This window comes from Phyllobates terribilis, unplaced genomic scaffold (genome assembly GCF_046119375.1).
Source record: "Phyllobates terribilis strain yellow unplaced genomic scaffold, ASM4611937v1 Scaffold_5__5_contigs__length_657084704, whole genome shotgun sequence".
In the NCBI taxonomy this organism is placed as follows: Eukaryota; Metazoa; Chordata; class Amphibia; order Anura; family Dendrobatidae; genus Phyllobates; species Phyllobates terribilis.
In genome coordinates this window covers 450,407,262-450,425,240 of record NW_027362765.1, presented here as the reverse complement: position 1 = coordinate 450,425,240, position 17,979 = coordinate 450,407,262, and the positions used below count along the sequence as shown (strand labels likewise).

The 17,979-nt window shown below is 42.8% G+C and overlaps 1 protein-coding gene across 2 annotated transcripts in view; it reads right to left on the bottom strand.

The window, feature by feature from the left end:
* CYP17A1 (cytochrome P450 family 17 subfamily A member 1) overlaps nucleotides 1-17,979 on the bottom strand; it is a 196,046-nt gene that overhangs the window by 19,378 nt on the left and 158,689 nt on the right. For both annotated transcript variants that reach the window (XM_073685316.1, XM_073685317.1), the window contains one exon: nucleotides 4,094-4,232. In XM_073685316.1, coding sequence (XP_073541417.1) covers nucleotides 4,094-4,130 — 37 coding nt within the window. In that variant the 5' untranslated portion in view covers nucleotides 4,131-4,232. The remainder of the gene's footprint in view (nucleotides 1-4,093; nucleotides 4,233-17,979) is intronic.

The window sequence follows — 17,979 nt, the reverse complement described above, 5'->3', positions numbered from 1 at the left end:
CTTCCCAGCCTGGTGCAGGGCTACAATTTTGTTTCTGGTGTCTTTCGACAGCTCTTTGGTCTTCACCATAGTGGAGTTTGGAGTGTGACTGAGGTTGCGGACAGGTGTCTTTTATACTGATAACAAGTTCAAACAGGTGCCAGTACTACAGGTAATGAGTGGAGGACAGAGGAGCCTCTTAAAGAAGAAGTTACAGGTCTGTGAGAGACAGAAATCTTGCTTGTTTGTAATTGACCAAATACTTATTTTCCACCAAAATTTGAAAAAAAATTCTTTTCAAATCAGACAATGTGGTTTTCAGGATTTGTTTTCTCATTTTGTCTCTCATAGTTGAGGTCTACCTATGATGTCAATTACAGGCCGACCTCATCTTTTTAAGTGGGAGAACTTGCACAATTGGTGGCTGATTAAATACTTTTTTTCCCCACTGTATATGGAGGAGACAGATTATGGACGGCTTTGTAGCTCATTGTTAGTACTTTAAACTGAATTCTCTGGGTAATTGGAAGCCACTGAAGGGATTGGCAGAGGTGGAGGAGTAGTGGGGGGAAAGGTGAATTAATCAAGCAGCAGAGTTAAGAACGGACAGGAGAGGTGCAAGGGTGTTAGCAGGGAGGCCACAGAGGAGGATATAGCAGTAGTCAAGGTGGGAGATGACGAGGGCATGTACAAGCATTTTAGTAGATTCAGGGTTGAGTACAGCGGGATGCTGTAAATATTTTTGAGTTGCAGGCAGGAGGAGGTGGCGGCTTGGATTTGTGGTGTAAAGGACAAGGCAGAGTCGATGGTTACACCAAGACATCAGACTAGTGATACAGGGGAAAGTATGATGTCATTTATTGTGATGGACCATGCAGGGGGGTTGAGGGAGATGGAGGAAAGGTGATGAATCCGGTTTTGTCCACATTGAGTTTTAGAAAGTGTGATGAGAAGAAGGATGATATAGCTGATAGACACTTCTGGAATCTGGACAGCAGAGTGGTGACATCTGAGAGGTAGATTTGAGCGTCATCAGAATGTAGGTGGTATTAGGAGCCATGAGACTTTATGACTTGTCCTAGTGCAAAAGCTATAAATGGGGTAGAGTAAGGGTCCCAGGACAGAGCCTTGAGGGACACCAACAGAGAGACGGCGGTATGAGGCAGTAATATGTGAATGGGAGATGCTAAATTTGTGGTTAGTGAGGTATGATGAGATCCAGGAGAGACCAAGATCTTGGATGACAACGGAAGAGAGGATCTGTAGTAGGAGGAAGTGGTCTCTGTATCAAAGGCAGAGGACAGGTTTAAAAGGAGGAGTATAGACTTTTGTCTCTTTGCTTTGACAATTAGTAAGTCGTTAGTTTAGGGCAGTTTCAGTGAAGTGGTGAGGACAGAAGCCGGATTACAGGTTGTCAAAGAGTGTGTTGGATGAGAGATGGGAGGAGAGTTCAATATGTACGTGCTGTTCAAGGAGTTTTGAGGGAAGTGATATGGGGATATAGCTAGACGTAGAGGTTGGGTCAAGGGATGGTTTCTGCAGGATGGGGGTATGGTAGTCCCCCCTTATTTGGTTATAGATTGTAAGCTTGCGAGCAGGAACCTCACTCCTCCTGTAAATTGAACTATAGGCTATAGAATAAAATTATTATTTATTATGGTTACATGTTTGCAAGAAGAAGGGAAGACACCAGACGTTAATGATAAGTTGAAGAGATGGGTTAGTGCTTAGATAAGCGTTGTGGTGATGCTGGGGAGGAGGTGGTATGAGATGGAGGTCAAGAGCACAAGTGGTGAAGGGTGACTTGGTGAGAAAGCTTTTGCCCAGTGATGGTGGGAAAGAAGGTTATAAGGGAAGCACATTGGTCTGTTGTGCACAGGAATCATTTTGGTTGAACATAAAAGCTTTGTCTGATGTGGTCGATCTTGTTTTTGAAATGTGCGGCTACGTTTTCTCAGATATGAGGGAGTTCGAAGGTGGCAGGGGTGGATGGATGAAAGAACTGAAAGTGTTGAATAACTGTTTGGGGTTGTGGGAATATAGAAGATATGAGAGTTATGTTGTGTTCCTGTTTAACAGAAGTGAGGGCTGACTTGAGTTTTTTAATTGCTTGCTTGAATGTGATCTAGTCTTCCTGTGAGTGCATTTTCTTCCAGCGTTGCTCTGCAACCCTGGACATTTGGCACGGCTTTTTTGTGAGGTTGGTGTGCCAGGGTTGTCTGTTGATTTGTCACATTCTGCTATGAATGGGAGGGACAACTAAGTCAATAGCTGACGAAAGTGTGGCGTTGAAGAAAATAGTGGCTATATCTGTGGAGCTAAGATATTGTGGACAGTGGTAGAAGAGAGTGAGTGTGAGAGATTTCTGTGTGAGTGTGCCAACTGCTGGACTTGTGGCCGATATAGATGGTAGAGGGGTCCTGGGGTCAGTATATGATGGCTACTTGGAATCTTAAGGGAGAGTAGATAGGACAGAGTGCACTTCAAAAGAAGGGAGGGTATAGGTAGGATTGGGTCGAAAGAGCACTTGCTAGAGAGTAGGCTGATTCCTCCACCATGTTTGTTGCCAGGGTAAGGAGTGTGGGTGAAGTGAAGGCCACCATAACACAGTGCTGCAGGAAAAGCTGTATCAGAAGGTGTCAGCCATGAAGAGGTGGTGAATAACATGAAGTTTATTACAGATGGCTGGGGCGTTCCATAGTGCTCCAGAGAGAAAGTGGAGAAGCGGCAGTAACATGAATGGGTTTTTTAGGTTAGACGAGTTGTGGGGATTGTTAGTAGCTGGATAGGAAGGAGATATAAGAGGTAAGTATTAGCCAAGGAGGACCAGGAATGGGAGATATATCACCAGCAGTGAGGAGAAGCAGAGAGAGGGAGAGGAGTTGTGAGAAGGAAAGTACATGGTTCGATTTTTCTTTTTTTTTTTATCGGGGATTTTAACTGATTGTCAACTTTAGTAAAATGGGCCCAAATGCTGTAAAAAAGCTAAAATAAAAAAACTCATCACCAGGTACTCACCCTTCCCAGGTCTCGCACTGATTCCCCATCACTACCCTTGTGAAAGTCAAGTCAACAGCACGTGTCACCACTTTAGCTGATCGCTGAGCTCTGTGGCTCGTGCCCTGAGCTCAGGGCAAGTGCCATCAACCTTGGCACAGCCGCAGAGCCCAGTGATTGGCTAGGGAGGTGATGTGTGCTGTTGACGTGAGTCCCAGCTGCAGCCAAAACACTGAGACAAGAGCAGCTGCGGGGAGCCAGCACTAGACCTAGGGAGGGTGACTACCTGATGAGTTTATTTTAGGTATTTTACAAAGTTTGGAGACCCCTTTCCTGAAAGTGGTGAACCCCTTTAAGGTTTAGGAGTTGGTCTGCAGATGAGATCTGGTGAGGGGGTAAAAGGGAAGGTGAGATAAATATTTGTTTGCCAGGAGTTTTAGATTTTAGTGGTTACAATTTTTTTTAGAACTGTAAAAATAAATAAATAAAAACTGTAATTGGTTTGTGTCACCATATTCCGAAACTCAAAAGATATTTATTTTTCGGTCACTGGAGTTCTCTTAGGGCTTGTTATTTGTGTGGAAAGCTGTAGTTTCTATTGGAATAATTTGAGGCTACATGTGACATTTGGATAATTTTGTATTGCATATTTTTCAGGGAGGTGCAGAGACCAAAAAACTGCAATTCTGGAGTTTTGATTTATTTTTCTTTACCGCATTTACCTTATGGGTTAAATTACTTTTTATTTTGAGAGATTGGACTTATAAACAATACAAAATATGCTTTTTTATTAATTAATTACATTTTTGTATATGTAAAATGGGGGAGAAATTACTTTTTTTTTTCCTTTCTTTAAATATTTTTCTAACTTTTTTCTTAGATGATACCATCGGGAAATTGAACCCTTGTCGCTTTCCTTATTGAAAACTGTTGATCATTTGGTGGTCCAATCATCAGAACACCTTATGATTAGATTATTGTCAATGCACATTCATGATAATCTATCCAACGCAGACACCCTTTGCAGTCTGGTTGATTAATTATCGGGGTTGTCTGAGATCAGACCCACCCCGGTGATTGCATAGACACATAAAAGCATAGTCATTTCTTTACTCACTGATCTGCTCAATGGCGATGGTCCCTTCACCAAACATGCTGAGAGCGGAGTGCACCAGTTTACGGTGAAACTTCCAAGTGGGGCTGTAGTCTGCAAAAGCAATATCTTTGGCATCTCTTGTCAAAATATCAGTTGTTACCTTGAAAGGGAAGAACAGAACTATTTAGGATACAATATTTCATACACATATTTTAAAGGGACACTCTCATGGGATGCTGGCACATTAAATTCCCACATCGACATAGAAAAATAGGATAACAGGCACAGAGTCTTCACCACCTTCCCTCAAACCAGAGTCTGACTGCATTTCATGGCTTCCAGAGGAACACTCAATAGCTCATAACAGGACAGTTTTTGCTTTTGTTCTTTTTCCGCTGCCTCATGAGTATTACATTATTTTATTTTTTTTAAATCCATCTTTTTATATGTTGTGCCCAATATGTATATGTAAATACGATAACTTCTCCCATTGTATGGATTCTAGTGACTAAACAAAAAAAAAGTGGTTATTATATTTATCCCTAAAGTACAAAGGTCCTAAGGAAGAATGTTACTAGATTTCTGCTAAATTGAAAGTAAAATCCGCATTCCCTGTTGTGTATACTGCGGGAAATCATCTGATTTACCTATGACATATATTTGAAAAAAGTACGGTATTCTAATTTCATTTTCTGTCACATTTTGTTTTTTTTCTTCTCAGAACTGATAGTCCCTTTTTAACCTGAAATGTAATACTACACGGAGGTCACTCAGATAAATCACTGTCTAAGTAATTCCTGGAATGCTCAAAACTGCCAGAGCTGAAGTTTTTACAGAGCGGCTCCCTGCCTGGCTAATCGGGTTGATCCTCCACTGTCATCTCCATATGGAGACAAGGCAGAGCACCCCTAGATGTCCATATGTAGACATAGAAGAGCACCCCTAGATGTCCATATGTACACATAAAAGAGCACCCCTAGATGTCCATATGTAGACATAGAAGAGCACCCCTAGATGTCCATATGATGACATAGTAGAGCAACCCTAGATGTCCATATGATGACATAGTAGAGCACCCCTAGACGTCCATATGGAGACATAGTACAGCACCCCTAGATGTCCATATGAAGACATAGTAGAGCACCCCTAGATGTCCATATGAAGACATAGTAGAGCACCCCTAGATGTCCATATGAAGACATAGTAGAGCACCCCTAGATGTCCATATGAAGACATAGTAGAGCACCCCTAGATGTCCATATGAAGACATAGTAGAGCACCCCTAGATGTCCATATGAAGACATAGTAGAGCACCCCTAGATGTCCATATGAAGACATAGTAGAGCACCCCTAGATGTCCATATGAAGACATAATAGAGCACCCCTAGATGTCCATATGAAGACATAATAGAGCACCCCTAGATGTCCATATGAAGACATAATAGAGCACCCCTAGATGTCCATATGAAGACATAGTAGAGCACCACTAGATGTCCATATGAAGACATAGTAGAGCACCCCTAGATGTCCATATAAAGACATAGTAGAGCACCACTAGATGTCCATATGAAGACATAGTAGAGCACCCATAGATGCCCATATGAAGACATAGTAGAGCACCCTGGGATGTCCATATGAAGACATAGTAGAGCACCCCCAGATTCCCATATGAAGACATAGTAGAGCATCCCTAGATGTCCATATGAAGACATAATAGAGCATCCCTTGATGTCCATATGAAGACATATTAGAGATTATCCTATATGTCCATATGAAGGCATAATAGAGCACCCATAGATGCCCATTTGAAGACATGGTAGAGTACCCTTAGATGTCCATATGAAGACATAGTAGAGCACCCCTAGGTGTCCATAAGGAGACATAGTAGAGCACCCCTAGATGTCCATATGAAGACATAGTAGAGCACCCATAGATACCCATTTGAAGGCATAGTATAACACCCCTAGATGTCCATATGAAGACATAGTAGAGCACCCCTAGATGTCCATATGTAGACATAGAAGAGCACCCCTAGATGTCCATATGTACACATAAAAGAGCACCCCTAGATGTCCATATGTAGACATAGAAGAGCACCCCTAGATGTCCATATGATGACATAGTAGAGCAACCCTAGATGTCCATATGATGACATAGTAGAGCACCCCTAGACGTCCATATGGAGACATAGTACAGCACCCCTAGATGTCCATATGAAGACATAGTAGAGCACCCCTAGATGTCCATATGAAGACATAGTAGAGCACCCCTAGATGTCCATATGAAGACATAGTAGAGCACCCCTAGATGTCCATATGAAGACATAGTAGAGCACCCCTAGATGTCCATATGAAGACATAGTAGAGCACCCTAGATGTCCATATGAAGACATAGTAGAGCACCCCTAGATGTCCATATGAAGACATAGTAGAGCACCCCTAGATGTCCATATGAAGACATAATAGAGCACCCCTAGATGTCCATATGAAGACATAATAGAGCACCCCTAGATGTCCATATGAAGACATAATAGAGCACCCTTAGATGTCCATATGAAGACATAGTAGAGCACCACTAGATGTCCATATGAAGACATAGTAGAGCACCCCTAGATGTCCATATAAAGACATAGTAGAGCACCACTAGATGTCCATATGAAGACATAGTAGAGCACCCATAGATGCCCATATGAAGACATAGTAGAGCACCCTGGGATGTCCATATGAAGACATAGTAGAGCACCCCCAGATTCCCATATGAAGACATAGTAGAGCATCCCTAGATGTCCATATGAAGACATAATAGAGCATCCCTTGATGTCCATATGAAGACATATTAGAGATTATCCTATATGTCCATATGAAGGCATAATAGAGCACCCATAGATGCCCATTTGAAGACATGGTAGAGTACCCTTAGATGTCCATATGAAGACATAGTAGAGCACCCCTAGGTGTCCATAAGGAGACATAGTAGAGCACCCCTAGATGTCCATATGAAGACATAGTAAAGCACCCATAGATACCCATTTGAAGGCATAGTATAACACCCCTAGATGTCCATATGAAGACATAGTAGAGCACCCCTAGATGTCCATATGAAGACATAGTAGAGCACCCCTAGATGTCCATATGAAGACATAGTAGAGCACCCCTAGATGTCCATATGAAGACATAGTAGAGCACCACTAGATGTCCATATGAAGACATAGTAGAGCACCCATAGATGTCCATATGAAGACATAATAGAGCACCCCTAGATGTCCATATGAAGACATAGTAGAGCACCACTAGATGTCCATATGAAGACATAGTAGAGCACCCATAGATGTCCGTATGAAGACATAGTAGAGCACCCCTAGATGTCCATATAAAGACATAGTAGAGCACCCCTAGATGTCCATATGTAGACATAGTAGAGCACCCCTAGATGTCCATATGAAGACATAATAGAGCACCCATAGATGCTCATTTGAAGACATGGTAGAACACCTCTAGATGTCCATATGTAGACATAGAAGAGCACCCCTAGATGTCCATATGAAGACATAGTAGAGCACCTATAGATGCTCATTTGAAGACATAGTAGAGCACCCCTAGATGCTCATTTGAAGACATGGTAGAGCACCCCTAGATGTCCATATGGAAACATAGTAGAGCACCCCTAGATGTCCATATGAAGACATAGTAGAGCACCCATAGATGCCCAGTTGAAGACATAGTAGAGCACCCCTAGATGTCCATATGAAGACATAGTAGAGCACCCCTAGGTGTCCATATGGAGACATAGTAGAGCACCCCTAGATGTCCATATGAAGACATAGTAGAGCACCCATAGATGCCCATTTGAAGACTTAGTAGAGCACCCCTAGATGTCCATATGAAGATATATTAGAGATCTCCTATATGTCCATATGAAGACATAGTAGAGCACCCCTAGATGTCCATATGGAGACATAGTAGAGCACCCATAGATGCCCATTTGAAGGCATAGTAGACCACCCCTAGATGTCCATATGTAGACATAGAAGAGCCCCTTTAGATGTCCATATGAAGACATAGTAGAGCACCCCTAGATGTCCATATGGAGACATAGTAGAGCACCCCTAGATGTCCATATGAAGACATAGTAGAGCACCCATAGATGCCAATTTGAAGGCATAGTAGAACACCCCTAGATGTCCATATGTAGACATAGAAGAGCACAACTATGTGTCCATATGAAGACATAGTGGAGCACCCCTAGATGTCCATATGGAGACATAGTAGAGCACCCCTAGATGTCCATAAGTAGACATACAAAAGTACCCCTAGATGTCTATAAGAAGACATAGTAGAGCACCTCTAGATGACCATATGAAGACATATTAGAGATCTCCTATATGTCCATATGAAGACATAGTAGAGCACCCCTAGATGTCCATGTGAAGACATAGTAGAGCCCCCTATGTGTCCATATGAAGACATAGTAGAGCACCCCTAGATATTCATATGAAGGCATAGTAGAGCACCTCTAGATTTCCATATGTCCATATGAAGACATATTAGAGATCTCCTATATGTCCATATGAAGACATAGTAGAGCCCCCTATATGTCCATATAGAGACACAGTAGAGCCCCCTATGTGTCCATACGAAGACATAGTAGAGCCCCTTATGTGTCCTTATGGAGACACAGTAGAGCACTCCTAGATGTCCATATGAAGACATAGTAGAGCCCCCTATGTGTCCATATTAGAGATCCCTATATGTCCATATGAAGCCATAGTAGAGCCCCCTATATGTCCATATGAAGACACAGTAAAGCCCCCTATGTGTCCACAATAGAGATCCCTATACAGTACAGACCAAAAGTTTGGACACACCTTCTCATTTAAAGATTTGTCTGTATTTTCTTGACTATGAAAATTGTACATTCGCACTGAAGGCATCAAAACTATGAATTAACACATGTGGAATTATATACTTAACAAAAAAGTGTGAAACAACTGAAAATATGTATTATATTCTAGGTTCTTCAAAGTAGCCACCTTTTGTTTTGATGACTGCTTTGCACACTCTTGGCATTCTCTTGATGAGCTTCAAGAGGTAGTCACCGGAAATGGTCTTCCAACAATCTTGAAGGAGTTCCCAGAGATGCTTAGCACTTGTTGGCCCTTCTGCCTTCCCTCTGCAGTCCAGCTCACCCAAACCATCTTGATTGGGTTCAGGTCTGGTGACTGTGGAGGCCAGGTCATCTGGCGTAGCACCCCATCACTCTCCTCTTTGGTCAAATAGCCCTTAAACAGCCTGGAGGTGTGTTTGGGGTCATTGTCTTGTTGAAAAATAAATGATGGTCCAACTAAAAGCAAACCGGATAGAATAGCATGCCGCTGCAAGATGCTGTGATAGCCATGCTGGTTCAGTATGCCTTCAATTTTGAATAAATCCCCAACAGTGTCACCAGCAAAGCACCCCCACACCATCACGCCTCCTCCTCCATGCTTCATGGTGGGAACCAGGCATGTAGAGTCCATCCGTTCACCTTTTATGCGTTGCACAAAGACACGGTGGTTGGAACCAAAGATCTCAAATTTGGACTCATCAGACCAAAGCACAGATTTCGACTGGTCTAATGTCCATTCCTTGTGTTCTTTAGCCCAAACAAGTCTCTTCTGCTTGTTGCTTGTCCTTAGCAGTGGTTTCCTAGCAGCTATTTTACCATGAAGGCCTGCTGCACAAAGTCTCCTCTTAACAGTTGTTGAAGAGATGTGTCTGCTGCTAGAACTCTGTGTGGCATTGACCTGGTCTCTAATCTGAGCTGCTGTTAACCTGCGATTTCTGAGGCTGGTGACTCGCATAAACTTATCCTCAGAACCAGAGGTGACTCTTGGTCTTCCTTTCCTGGGGCGGTCCTCATGTGAGCCAGTTTCTTTGTAGCGCTTGATGGTTTTTGCAACTGAACTTGGGGACATTTTCAAAGTTTTCCCAATTTTTGGACTGACTGACCTTCATTTCTTAAAATAATGATGGGCACTTGTTTTTCTTTACTTAGCTGCTTTTTTCTTGCCATAATACAAATTCTAACAGTCTATTCAGTAGGACTATCAGCTGTGTATCCACTAGACTTCTGCACAACACAACTGATGGTCCCAACCCCATTTATAAGGCAAGAAATCCCACTTATTAAACCTGAAAGGGCACACCTGTGAAGTGAAAACCATTTCCGATGACTACCTCTTGAAGTTCATCAAGAGAATGCCAAGAGTGTGCAAAGCAGTCATCAAAGCAAAAGGTGGCTACTTTGAAGAACCTAGAATATAAGACATATTTTCAGTTGTTTCACACTTTTTTGTTAAGTATATAATTCCACATGTGTTAATTCATAGTTTTGATGCCTTCAGCGTGAATGTACAATTTTCAAAGTCATGAAAATACAGAAAAATCTTTAAATGAGAAGGTGTGTCCAAACTTTTGGTCTGTACTGTATGTCCATATTATGTGTCCATATTACTATGTGTCCATATTAGAGATCGCCTATATGTCCATATGAAGACATAGTAGAGCCCCCTATATGTCCAAATAAAGACACAGTAGAGCTCCCTATATGTCCATATGAAGACATAGTAGAGCCCCCTATATGTCCATATGAAGACACAGTAAAGCCCCCTATGTGTCCACAATAGAGATCCCTATATGTCCATATTATGTGTCCATATTACTATGTGTCCATATTAGAGATCCCCTATATGTCCATATGAAGACATAATAGAGCACCCCTTGATGTCCATATGAAGACATATTAGAGATCTCCTATATGTCCACATGAAGGAATAATAGAGCACCCATAGATGCCCATTTGAATGCATAGTAGACCACCCCTAGATGTCCATATGCAGACATAGAAGAGCCCCTCTAGATGTCCACATGAAGACATAGTAGAGCATCCCTAGATGTCCATATGTAGACATAGTAGAGCACCCCTAGATGTCCATATGAAGACATAATAGAGCACCCATAGATGCCCATTTGAAGACATAGTAGAGCACCCCTAGATGTCCATATGTAGACATAGAAGAGCCCCGCTAGATGTTCATATGAAGAAATAGTAGAGCACCCCTAGATGCCCATTTGATGACATAGTAGAGCACCCCTAGATGTCCATATGTAGACATAGAAGAGCACTCCTAGATGTCCATATGAAGACATAATAGAGCACCCATAGATGCCCATTTGAAGACATAGTAGAGCACCCCTAGATGTTCATATGTAGACATAGAAGAGCACTCCTAGATGTCCATATGAAGACATAGTAGAACCCCCATAGATATCCATATGAAGACATAGTAGAGCACCCATAGATGCCTATTTGAAGGCATAGTAGATGACCCCTAGATGTCCATATGTAGACATAGAAGAGCCACTTTAGATGTCCATATGAAGACATAGTAGAGCACCCCTAGATGTCCATATGGAGACATAGTAGAGCACCCATAGATGCCCATATGAAGACATAGTAGAGCACCCCTAGATGTCCATATGAAGACATAGTAGAGCACCCCTAGATGTCCGTATGAAGACATAGTAGAGCACCCATAGATACCCATTTGAAGGCATAGTAGACCAACCCTAGATGTCCATATGTAGACATAGTAGAGCACCCCTAGATGTCCATATGAAGACATAGTAGAGCACCCCTAGATGTCCATATGAAGACATAATAGAGCACACATAGATGCTCATTTGAAGACATGGTAGAACACCCCTAGATGTTCTTATGTAGACATAGAAGAGCACCACTAGATGTCCATATGAAGACATAGTAGAGCATCCCTAGGTGTCCATATGGAGACATAGTAGAGCACCCATAGATGCTCATTTGAAGACATAGTAGAGCACCCCTAGATGCCCATTTGAAGACATGGTAGAGCACCCCTAGATGTCCATATGGAGACATAGTAGAGCACCCCTAGATGTCCATATGAAGACATAGTAGAGCACCCATAGATGCCAAGTTGAAGACATAGTAGAGCACCCCTAGATGTCCATATGAAGACATAGTAGAGCACCCCTAGGTGTCCATATGGAGACATAGTTGAGCACCCCTAGATGTCCATATGAAGACATAGTAGAGCACCCATAGATGCCCATTTGAAGACTTAGTAGAGCACCCCTAGATGTCCATATGAAGACATATTAGAGATCTCCTATACGTCCATATGAAGACATAGTAGAACCCCCCTAGATATCCATATGAAGACATAGCAGAGCACCCATAGATGCCCATTTGAAGGCATAGTAGACCACCCCTAGATGTCCATATGTAGACATAGAAGAGCCCCTTTAGATGTCCATATGAAGACATAGTAGAGCACCCCTAGATGTCCATATGGAGACATAGTAGAGCACCCATAGATGCCCATTTGAAGGCATAGTAGACCACCCCTAGAAGTCCATATGTAGACATAGAAGAGTCCCTTTAGATGTCCATATGAAGACATAATAGAGCACCCCTAGATGTCCATATGGAGACATAGTAGAGCACCCCTAGATGTCCATATGAAGACATAGTAGAGCACCCATAGATGCCAATTTGAAGGCATAGTAGAACACCCCTAGATGTCCATATGTAGACATAGAAGAGCACCCCTATGTGTCCATATGAAGACATAGTGGAGAACCCCTAGATGTCCATATGGAGACATAGTAGAGCACCCCTAGATGTCCATAAGTAGACATACAAAAGTACCCCTAGATGTCTATAAGAAGACATAGTAGAGCAGCTCTAGATGACCATATGAAGACATACTAGAGATCTCCTATATGTCCATATGAAGACATAGTAGAGCACCCCTAGATGTCCATGTGAAGACATAGTAGAGCCCCCTATGTGTCCATATGAAGACATAGTAGAGCACCCCTAGATATTCATTTGAAGGCATAGTAGAGCACCTCTAGATTTCCATATGTCCATATGAAGACATATTAGAGATCTCCTATATGTCCATATGACGACATAGTAGAGCCCCCTATATGTCCACATAGAGACACAGTAGAGCCCCCTATGTGTCCACATTAGAGATCCCTATATGTCCATATGAAGCCATAGTAGAGCCCCCTATATGTCCATATGAAGACACAGTAAAGCCCCCTATGTGTCCACAATAGAGATCCCTATATGTCCATATTATGTGTCCATATTACTATGTGTCCATATTAGAGATCGCCTATATGTCCATATGAAGACATAGTAGAGCCCCCTATATGTCCATATAAAGACACAGTAGAGCCCCCTATATGTCCATATGAAGACATAGTAGAGCCCCCTATATGTCCATATGAAGACATAGTAGAGCCCCCTATGTGTCCACATTAGAGATCCCTATATGTCCATATTATGTGTCCATCTTACTATGTGTCCATATTAGAGATGCCCTATATGTCCATATGAAGACATAATAGAGCACCCATAGAAGCCCATTTGAATGCATAGTAGACCACCCCTAGATGTCCATATGCAGACATAGAAGAGCCCCTCTAGATGTCCACATGAAGACATAATAGAGCACCCATAGATGCCCATTTGAAGACATAGTAGAGCACCCCTAGATGTTCATATGTAGAAATAGAAGAGCACTCCTAGATGTCCATATGAGGACATAGCAGAGCACCCCTAGATGTCCATATGGAGACATAGTAGAGCACCCCAGATGTCCATATGAAGACATAATAGAGCACCCATAGATGCCCATTTGAAGAAATGGTAGAGCACCCCTAGATGTCCATATGAAGACATAGTAGAGCACCCCTAGATGTCCATATGGAGACACAGCAGAGCACCCCTAGATGTCCATATGAAGACATAATAGAGCACCCATAGATGCCCATTTGAAGACATGGTAGAGCACCCCTAGATATCCAGATGAAGACATAGTAGAGCACCCATAGATGCCCATTTGAAGGCATAGTAGACCACCCCTAGATGTCCACATGAAGACATAGTAGAGCACCCATAGATGCCCATTTGAAGACATAGTAGAGCACCCCAAGATGTCCATATGTAGACATAGTAGAGCACCCCTAGATGTCCATATGAAGACATAGTAGAGCATCCCTAGATGTCCATATGAAGACATAATAGAGCACACATAGATGGTCATTTGAAGACATGGTAGAACACCCCTAGATGTTCTTATGTAGACATAGAAGAGCACCCCTAGATGTCCATATGAAGACATAGTAGAGCATCCCTAGGTGTCCATATGGAGACATAGTAGAGCACCCATAGATGTTCATTTGAAGACATAGTAGAGTACCCCTAGATGCCCATTTGAAGGCATAGTAGAAGACCCCTAGATGTCCATATGAAGACATAGTAGAGCACCCCTAGATGTCCATATGAAGATATAGTAGAGCACCCTAGATGTCCATATGAAGACATAGTAGAGCACCACTAGATGTCCATATGAAGACATAGTAGAGCACCCATAGATGCCCATTTGAAGACATAGTAGAGCACCCCTAGATGTCCATATGTAGACATAGTAGAGCACCCCTAGATGTCCATATGAAGACATAGTAGAGCACCCCTAGATGTCCATATGAAGACATAATAGAGCACACATAGATGCTCATTTGAAGACATGGTAGAACACCCCTAGATGTTCTTATGTAGACATAGAAGAGCACCCCTAGATGTCCATATGAAGACATAGTAGAGCATCCCTAGGTGTCCATATGGAGACATAGTAGAGCACCCCTAGATGTCCATATGAAGACATAGTAGAGCACCCCTAGATGTCCATATGAAGACATAGTAGAGCACCCCTAGATGTCCATATGAAGACATAGTAGAGCACCCCTAGATGTCCATATGAAGACATAGTAGAGCACCCCTAGATGTCCATATGAAGACATAGTAAAGCACCACTAGATGTCCACATGAAGACATAGTAGAGCACCCATAGATGCCCATTTGAAGACATAGTAGAGCACCCCAAGATGTCCATATGTAGACATAGTAGAGCACCCCTAGATGTCCATATGAAGACATAGTAGAGCACCCCTAGATGTCCATATGAAGACATAATAGAGCACACATAGATGCTCATTTGAAGACATGGTAGAACACCCCTAGATGTTCTTATGTAGACATAGAAGAGCACCCCTAGATGTCCATATGAAGACCCAGTAGAGCATCCCTAGGTGTCCATATGGAGACATAGTAGAGCACCCATAGATGCTCATTTGAAGACATAGTAGAGCACCCCTAGATGCCCATTTGAAGGCATAGTAGAACACCCCTAGATGTCCATATGAAGACATAGTAGAGCACCCCTAGAGGTCCATATGAAGACATAGTAGAGCACCCCTAGATGTCCATATGAAGAAAGAGTAGAGCACCCCTAGATGTCCATATGAAGACATAGTAGAGCACCCCTAGATGTCCATATGAAGACATAATAGAGCACCCCTAGATGTCCATATGAAGACATAATAGAGCACCACTAGATGTCCATATGAAGACATAGAGCACCCATAGATGTCCGTATGAAGACATAGTAGAGCACCCCTAGATGTCCATATGACGACATAGTAGATCACCCCTAGATGTCCATATGTAGACATAGTAGAGCACCCCTAGATGTCCATATGAAGACATAATAGAGCACCCATAGATGCTCATTTGAAGACATGGTAGAACACCTCTAGATGTCCATATGTAGACATAGAAGAGCACCCCTAGATGTCCATATGAAGACATGGTAGAGCACCCCTAGATGTCCATATGGAGACATAGTAGAGCACCCCTAGATGTCCATATGAAGACATAGTAGAGCACCCATAGATGCCCAGTTGAAGACATAGTAGAGCACACCTAGATGTCCATATGAGGACATAGTAGAGCACCCCTAGGTGTCCATATGGAGACATAGTAGAGCACCCCTAGATGTCCATATGAAGACATAGTAGAGCACCCATAGATGCCCATTTGAAGACTTAGTAGAGCACCCCTAGATGTCCATATGAAGACATATTAGAGATTTCCTATATGTCCATATGAAGACATAGTAGAACCCCCCTAGATATCCATATGAAGACATAGTAGAGCACCCATAGATGCCCATTTGAAGGCATAGTAGACCACCCCTAGATGTCCATATGTAGACATAGAAGAGCCCCTTTAGATGTCCATATGAAGACATAGTAGAGCACCCCTAGATGTCCATATGGAGACATAGTAGAGCACCCATAGATGCCCATTTGAAGGCATAGTAGACCACCCCTAGATGTCCATATGTAGACATAGAAGAGCCCCTTTAGATGTCCATATGAAGACATAGTAGAGCACCCCTAGATGTCCATATGGAGACATAGTAGAGCACCCCTAGATGTCCATATGAAGACATAGTAGAGCACCCATAGATGCCAATTTGAAGGCATAGTAGAACACCCCTAGATGTCGATATGTAGACATAGTGGAGCACCCCTAGATGTCCATATGGAGACATAGTAGAGCACCCCTAGATGTCCATAAGTAGACATACAAAAGTACCCCTAGATGTCTATAAGAAGACATAGTAGAGCACCTCTAGATGACCATATGAAGACATATTAGAGATCTCCTATTTGTCCATATGAAGAAATAGTAGAGCACCCCTAGATTTCCATGTGAAGACTGTTATGTTCTGCTACCAAAGCTAAGGAAAGAGAGGAGATCTGTCCCTACTATAGGACTCAGCTGAATCCCTACGATGTAACAGGGAACCTGATCCTGCGATCAGACCTGCTAAAGTCCTAATCTAGTCTGTACGAAGACCTATAGATGTGGGGAGGGAATCCCTACAAGTACTAAGGACTGGGAGGAATATGGGACACCTCCTAACAGAAATAGTAGCAGACAGAAGAACAAACAAAATAGATAGAACATAGAGGTCCGTAGACCAAGCAAACTAACAGAGTAGATACAGAGCACAGGCTAGCTAGAAAGTAGATATACAATGAAGTCCAGCAAAGCCAGAAGGGCGGAGCAGGACCAAACAGGCCAACAAGGTCATGTGACCAGCAAAGGAAAAAAAACCTAACAGCAAGGTTCTAACAGTACCCCCCCTTCTAAGAGGATCCTCCGGATCCCCTAGGACCAGGCTTATCAGGAAATCTCCTGTGAAACACTCTGATAAGTCTGGACGCGGAAACATCATCTGACCTCACCCAAGAGTTATCCTCGGGTCCGAAACCTTTCCAGGCCACAAGATACTGCAAACTACCTCTATATCGTCTAGAGTCAAGGATGCGAGAAATTTCATATTCCCCGTCCTCCACCACCGGAGGAACAGAGGCAGAGGCGTCACCATCCGACACAACAGCTTTTTTTAACAGAGAGACATGAAAGACCGGATTAATTCTCCAGGAGGTAGGAACCTCCAACCTAACAGCAGATTGGTTGACAACCTGAAGCACCTTAAAGGGCCCTACAAACTTGGGACCCAATTTCTTAGAAGGAATCCTTAACCGCAGATTCCTAGAGGACAACCAAACCATGTCACCAACAGCGAACAAAACCTCCTGTCGTTTCCTATCAAAGTAGTCTTTAGATTTTCTGTTGGCCTCCTGAAGATTACCACGCACATCCGTCCAAACTCTTTCCAAATCACCGGAAAAATTCTCCTCCTCAGGCACGGCAGATCCCAACTTGGAGAACGACCCAAACGACGGATGTCTCCCAGAACAACAAAAAAAAGGCGAACAACCAGCAGAAGAAGATGTATGATTGTTCAGAGCAAATTCGGCAAGTGGCAGAAACTCAGACCACCCCTCTTGATTGTCTGCCACAAAACAACGCAAGAACTGCTCAACATCCTGGTTTTTCCTTTCTGTCTGGCCATTAGATTCAGGATGATATCCGGATGAAAACGACAAATGAATTCC